This window comes from Tupaia chinensis, unplaced genomic scaffold (assembly GCF_000334495.1).
Source record: "Tupaia chinensis unplaced genomic scaffold, TupChi_1.0 Scaffold000225_1, whole genome shotgun sequence".
Taxonomy (NCBI): Eukaryota; Metazoa; Chordata; class Mammalia; order Scandentia; family Tupaiidae; genus Tupaia; species Tupaia belangeri.
The window spans coordinates 2,507,522-2,515,403 of record NW_006159700.1 but is presented as its reverse complement, the minus strand read 5'-3'; the positions used below and the strand labels follow the sequence as shown (position 1 = coordinate 2,515,403).

At 39.5% G+C, this 7,882-nt stretch overlaps 1 protein-coding gene across 1 annotated transcript; it reads right to left on the bottom strand.

The window, feature by feature from the left end:
• Positions 1 to 2,555: 2,555 nt before the first annotated feature.
• Positions 2,556 to 3,062, bottom strand: LOC102482781 (60S ribosomal protein L11-like). The gene has a single exon (XM_014587580.1). It carries the CDS (start codon positions 3,060 to 3,062, stop codon positions 2,556 to 2,558), a length of 507 nt encoding a protein of 168 aa, XP_014443066.1.
• Positions 3,063 to 7,882: the final 4,820 nt, after the last annotated feature.

Here is a 7,882-nt window from a genome sequence, read left to right as displayed (position 1 = left end):
TTAGCACTCTAAACTTTTAATTAGCTTTTATTAGCTTTTAATATAGCTTTATTTTATCTGCAAGACTACCTAAAACTTGTTTCTTTGCTCCTTACAAATCTTTTTCTCTGGCAAAGCTTGATGTTTAGGTGTGAGAATTGGTTATTTAACGCAGTGGAGTAAGTCCCATGCTTTCATAAGGATTTTCAAAAGATAATACCATTCACTAGCTTTTAAAGTTTTTCTCCACCTCGGTATTTCAATGTTTCAGTGCCTTTTCAGAAAGTACCTTGATTATTTCTAATTTACAGGCACACGTGAATCCAGAGCATTGTCAGGTGCAGATAGTTCATGATTATACCACTTACTGCAGTAAATTGGCAGCAGAACACCCATTCCTGTCAGGGAAATGACACCCTCTACATAATTCACAGAATTGTCTCCGATGTCACCCTAATGAAACTGCTTGTGCTCTTTGCTCCCTACAAAGTACAGATTTTGTAATTGATTTGGACTTGATCTAAATGGAGTGTACCAAGAAATTAGCCAGTCTGTAATCAATGCAGAAATCAATGCTGGACTAGTGAATTATCCAAAGAACTTTCTCTTTTCCTGCCACTTCATTGGTGAAAAACATTTCCGGGTGTTTGTTAGGGAATCTGTCCCACAAAGACGGTAGGTAATATGATACCTTAGGGCAGTTTCTACTAAAATAAAAATAAAAGTTAATGGAAAAATAAATTTCTCTAGATCTATGAATGTACTACTGAGGAAAAGAAAATAAACACCACTATCACCTTCCCGTACACAGATACACACTTTCTTAGACTTTGGAGAAGGAGGTCTCAGAGCTATGAATTTTCAACAGATTACTTACATAAAGCTATGAAAAAATACACGACATGAGATTTTTTAAATGATCCCTGAAATATTTTTATAGATAATAATGCCCTTAATAATTCATATTTATTAATGACTCCAGTAGCAATGTGTTGATAAGTAATGTACTGGAAAGTATCACTATATATCACTATATAGTTAAAAGTTGATTAACAGAAATTTGTGCTAAATAAATATATAGGAAGTACAGTGGTGATTTGAAAGTATCCTATACAATGTTCCTGGAAAAACAACTTTATCCTTGAGTAATGCCTTGATTTTCACATATGAGTGAAACCCACAGGGCTTCTTTGTCAGGCACCAGAGAGCTCTTCTACCTGGCATTCTAAATACAAATACCAGAAACACTGTCCTACTTTATGTCATCTGGTAACATTAAAAAATCTTCAGTTGGTGGTTGATTTACTTGTTGTCTATAAGAAAATCTCCTAGGTAATTATTTAGGAGCACATGAGTATAAGATAAAGAATTAGAATGTTAGTAAGGGAAGATAAAGCAAGTAGACTTTGAACCACAAAAAAAAAAATCACAGATTTAAGCAGGGCAAAAGTGATAAAAAAAAATAGCAAAAAACCCCACTGTAGGTGGTTTTTACTTAAATGATGGGTATAAATAGAAGACATCAAAATAAGTGTCATGCTCTCTCTCTTTTTAAAGTGTATAAGCTTAAATAGACTATAGAAGACATAAACATTCAGGATAATGTGCAATGGTTATGTCGCTGGGCTCCCATGTAATCGACTATAATTTGAATCCCAGACCCGGTGACTTAAACTCATGCCGGGCACATGTGCATGTGTGTCCAAATCCTGAGAGGAGAATGGAGGAGAAGGGATTGCAGTAAGGCCATCCCACCCTGGAGAGTGATGTCTTGCTTCTTGTCTCTCTTTCTCTCTCTATCTCTCTGGTGAGTGTACATGCCCTATAGCAAAAATCTCTCTCTCAAAAAAAAGGATAGGGACCAGCAGTTAGCATAATGGCTATGTCACTGGACTCCTATGTAGTCAACCATGGTTCAAGGCCTGGACCCGGCGGCTTAAACTCACGCCAGGCGTGTGTGCGTGTGTGCCCAAGATCTCAAGAGGAGAATGGAGGAGAAGGGATTGCGGTGTGGCCATCTCCCCTGGGAGGTGATTTCTTGTTTTCTATCTCTCTGTCTCTCTCTGTCTTTCTGGTGAGCACATGCACCCTATAGCAAAAACCTCTCCAAAAATAGAAGTAAAAAAAAATTTAAAAAAATTTTAAAAATGGTACACACATTCATCCTCCTCAAGTTTCTAGTGTATTTGACCAAGGACAAACAGGTGTGGTGGCTGTCCACACATCTTGCCATATTTAAATGCAGCTTCCCTTGGCCACCAGAGACCCCAAGTGGGATATACAGCTGTTGATATTAGCTGCACAAGGTAGATTTCCCAGATCTGGAAGCTTGGTTTGTCCTGTACTTTTCTAAATACTAATGTATACCCAAGGACAGGACAAACCAAACTTTCCAGATGTATATCCTAGTATATATTAGTATTTGAAAAGAAATAATGTTTGCCCTTCTAGGGAAAAAAAAAAAGAAATTAAGACATCTGGGCTGCTCTCAATTCTTTTTTTTTTTTTTTTTAATATTTCACTGAAAAATTTTATTGGCAGAAATGGTCATTTAGTTGCCAGGAAGGATGACTCCATCATACTTCTGCTGGAACCAGTGCAGGCCCTCCTCTTTGCTGATTCTGTTTGGCCCCAGTGCAGCCTGTCCTGTGCTTGTCTGAGATGCTGAAATCTGGCCTACCCAGCACAACATAGAAGTCCAGGCCATAGATACCAATGCTTGGATTATATCTGATCCCCAGATTCATGTGTTCCTTGATCCCACAACCAAAGTTTCCAGTATCCAAGAAGTTATTTTTTTGTAACTCATACTCCCATACCTTTAAACCTTTCTCCAGAATTTTTTCTGCCTTGGCCCCACAGACTGCGCAGTGGACAGCAATCTTTTCATTTCTCCCAATGCCAAAGGATCTGACAGTGTATCTAGCTTTGGAAAACACAGGGGCCTGGCCTGTGAGCTGCTCCAACACCTTGGCTGCTCTGGTCAGTCTGTCTCCACTCTCCCCCATAAGGATGTTGAGGCACAGCTTGCGGAGGTGAAGTTCCCACATGGGGTTCTCTTTTTCACCCTGATCCTGTGCCATGATGGAGAACAGGAAGAGCCCACTCTCAATTCTTAAGTCAAATTTGGCAGCAAGTTTATTTAGAAAAAAAATGAGGCAGAATGAATGTCCCATCTATCAATGAGTAGCATTCTAACTGCAGCTTTCTGGGGTCTTAGATAGCTCATTTCTCCCCACATACGCTCTCCTTCTTCAATCTCATATCCCTAGATCACTACCCCAAAGCCAAAACTCAATAGGATATGAAGAAATGAATAATTAATTTATGGAAGAATCTTGGACAAGCTCAGTATTTGTGCATATTTGAGAGAGGTGATAAATCTTAGAATTATATCAATGTAACTCTACTACAAATTTTTTTTAAAATGTGAACAAAGAACCCTAAAGTCTATTAGTCATTTGGTATCTGCACGAAGAAATGGTAACCAAATACTATATTAGAACATAAATAATTAATCTAAATCTGAGACAAACCACACCAAGGAGGCAATGCTTATTAGCATTGTTGTGATTTTTTTAAACTGAGTCATAGTTTTTGTAAACTTTAATCAATATCGATTTCTTTCTTTTTTGATTCCTCCCTTCTCTGGCCATTCTACGAATAGACACAGATGGCCGTAAGCACTGTTTCCCAAAGCAGGGTACCTGCACTGCGATGGCACGTGAGGTGGTTTTGTGTGGCACAAGAGGTTTTATTTTCATAATCAATTAACAATATAGTGGAACACATCAACCTGTGACTTTGCAGACGTAAAATTTAAAACAAGTCCATGTAATAAAATATTAAGGAAATGACAATATGAGTGGCACTCAGGAAAACTGTGAAGATGGTACTCGATTTAATGCAGAAAATACTGCTTTGTATTACAAGGAAAGAAATTCTGAGTGTGAAGTAAGCATTTTTGTCTTTTTCCTTCCATAAAGTGAATGGCTCCTTAAGAAGAGACGTGGAATATCAATTTTGCATTGGATATTTAGAGAACATTATTTAGGATGTCCACAATCCTTATCAAGTCAAACTAGTCAACATCCACTGAGACATCAAAGAAAAAGAACAAAAAACAAAGAACAATCTGAGGAGCCACAAAAACTTAGAATGTACACACACACACACACACACACACACACACACACACACACATATATATAGCCTTAGGGCATGTGCACTTGCCAGAGACAGGAAGTGAGAAATCATCCTCCAGGGAAGATGGCCATGTCTCAATCCCTTCTTCTCCATTCTTCTCTCGGGATTTTGGACATACACACACACACACACACACACACACACACACACTCACGTGCCTGGTGTGATTTCTCAAGACATGGGGTCTAGGGACCAGTAGTTAGCGTAATGGCTATGTGGCTGAACTCCCATGTAGTCATCCGCGGTTTGCGTCCCCGACCTGGTGGCTTATACTCACACTGGGTGCGTGGGTGCATGCCCAAGATCCTGAGAGGCGAGGGATTGGGGTGTGACCATCCCCCCCAGGGGGTGATTTCTTGCTTTCTGTCTCTCTCTGTTTCTCTGGCGAGCAAACGCACCCTGTAGCAAAAACCTCTCAAAAAACAAACAAACAAACAAACAAAAAGACACGGGGTCTAGGGGCTTGAACAGTGGTCAACTATCTGAGAGTCCAGCACCTTAACACCACACCACCTGCTGGCCGCTATACAGAGTATTTTTTAAAAACTTTTATTTATTTATCTATTTATTTGTTGTGATTTTTAAGCCATCAGGTCCAGCTCTTGAACCATAGTCGGCCATGTGGCAATCAGCACCCCAAACCACCTGCTGGCCCCAGTACAGTATTTTTACAGAGAAAACTACATGCGTTAACCAAGAATGTTTGGTTGGCTAAAGATCTAATAATCAGAAATCTATGCAGAAAACACAGGGTGTCCAATCTCCGCTCAGCTAACTACTGCCCTTCTTCATGGCAGGTGCCACAGGAACAGAAATGGAGGAAAAGGATGAAGCACGGCAGCACTTGGGTGCCTGTGCTGGTTCTGCCAAAGACTGGTCATGTGATCAAAAGCAAACCACTGAGGTCAGAATATTTTACATATACAAATACATGCCTGTTTATGACTTATGGAGTATCTTCAATGAATGGTTTATCAACACATTGCTTTTCTTTCCACACAGATTTGCCATCGTGGATTTTTTTGGTATGTTTACATGCTTGCTTGTATGTGTTTATATTCATCAAGTTTGTGTAACATATGCTCTACAAAAAAAAGCAACAAGGACTCTCAATCTAGAAATGCATAAAGACAAAAAGTAAAAGCCTCTAATTATATCCACCTCAAAGTGTCATACCAAACTTATTAGTACAGGTGTCTTTCTAAGATCTCTGTGGTGCACATCTCTAGAGGGTGCAGCTCAGTAAATCACCGGAGTAAATGGTGAATGGCGTCTCCTTGAGTCATTCAGCCTAGCACATATGGTAGTTCTGTTTCCGAACCTGGAATTTTTAGTTGTTCTTCTGATATGACACACATATATAAGCGTGTATGTCTCCCTTATCATAATTGGAATCGTGTCACACATAATGTTCTACAGATGGCATATATTTTGGTGTCTGTGGATGTTAGTACAAAATATCTTTCTTTTTTTTTTCTTTTTCTTTTTTAGAGAGATTCCTGCTATATGTACTTGCTGGAGAGACACAGAGAGACAGTGACAGAAAGTAAGAAATCAGCCCCCCTCCAGGGCAGATGGCCACACCACAGTCCCTTCTCCTCCATTCTCCTCTTGAGATTTTAGGCATGCACGCACATACATCCAATGTGAGTTTGAAGCCTCTGGGTCCGGGACTCGAACCATAATCAACCACGTGGCAGTCCAGTGACTCAACCATTATGCCATCTGCTGGTCCCAGTACATGTATATCTCAACTAGCATATATTTGGCTTCTATGGAAATCAGAACATGTGCACCTGCTTCATTCTTCAGCAGGTGCAGCACACTCCATTTTACAATGTCTCATAATTTAAGCAATCCCTTATTAACAGAATTCTAGATTATATGTAAAATATATGTAAATTTGTGCTATAATAAAATGGTTGCAATAGTGAAAAGCTATATGCTATATGTTGCAGTGTTTTCCTCTTGTATGCTGAAATATTTCCATTAGAAAATTGGACCCATAAATTATTTGCGTGATTAAAATGTACCCACAGCTGAAATATACATGATTCCCTAAATATGGTTGCAAAACATTTGGTAGCCACAATCACACTCAACATACTTTTTAGTTATTATTTATTTAGTTCATTCTTCCAATAGACAGGAAGAGAGAAAGAACTAAAATAAACTGTTTTCACTGTTCCCTCCAGGACCAAATAAGAAGCATTTGGTTGGTTTGTTTGGATTTGAGGGAACACATATTCTACATTTGAGAATATTGCTAGCTCTTAGACTACTCAACAACAACAAGAACAACAACAAAGCAGAAACAAAAACTATTTCAATGGGGCCTTGAAAAAAGAGCAAGCCATGTTTAAACTACAAAAAGCAGTAGCTTTCCTAGCACCTTTTGAGCCCTATGATCCCGACTTACACATGATTTTGGAAGTGTGTACCACTGACACTCATGCAGACTGGATCTTATGGCAAATGCCTGTGAGCTCTTCCCGGCGGCAACCTTTGGGATCTTGAACACTCACAGATGCTGCCACCTGATACACACCATCGAGAGACAATTACTAGCCAACTACCGAGCACTAATTGAGAATTCCTCTAAGACTAAAGAACATAAAATAATGAAACTTAAAATACCCGTAATGTCTTGGTGATATCTGAGAGACACCCAGACAAAAAAGGCAGTGCCTAGAAGAATTTCCTAATAAAATGCAAATAGCTTATACAGAAGCATACTGCTGGTAAATACAAGGCCTCCAAACCATCCATGAGCTAGTAGCCTGTCTCTCTGTAGAACCAACTTTGGAAGCACTTGTGAAGCTCCCAGATTGTTACTTGAACAGTTCCATACAAACAGCTCCTGACTGACAAAAAGCTGCTTGGTTTATGATGACTGTGCCAAGATGATCGGATGACATTCTGTTTGAAAAGTTGCTGCACTAAAGCCAGTAGATGAGAAGTTTCTCACTGAAATAGATAAGAACAAATCAGCTCAGTAGGTTAAATTTCATGCAGTTTGGAAGTGATGGAAGAACTGAACAATGACAAAAGCCCATATATGGGCTTTTTATAGACTCAAGGGTAGTAGCCAATGGCCTGGCCATATGGTAAGGTAGATAAGCAATGGAAAACTGGACTATTTAAAGAACTCCTATAAAGGGAGTTCTATAGTAGTTACTCTGGGAATTTAAGGGCCACATTAAAGTAGCATATGGCAATGCCTATTAGAAGGACTTGCTTACAAGTTGGGAAGGTGACTGGAACCACCAAGTGCACTTTTTAGTGTGCTCCCTTGAGGTGGCCATTTGCATCCATACAATGAGTGACATGGGCGGGGGTGTGAAAAATGTGGCAATGCAGACATGGGCCAAATATAGACATAATCCTCTTGCACCCTCAGAGGCACAAAATGCCAACAAGACCTGTTCTGTCAATAAGAGAGAGAGACAACAGATAGTTTTAGGGAAGATTCCCTGGGGAGAAGGCTCCATGAATAGCTGGCATATAAATTACACTGGATTAAGCCTGTAACCCTAGGGGGCTATAAATGGGTTTTGACAGTAATAGATACCTATTCTAGACTGCCTTTTTCATACCTAGTAGTAGATGCAAATGCCCCAATACTGTCAAAGGATTGGAACAATAGACACTGTACCAGTGGGCCTTTGAGATATATTTCTTCAGACCAAAGGATGTG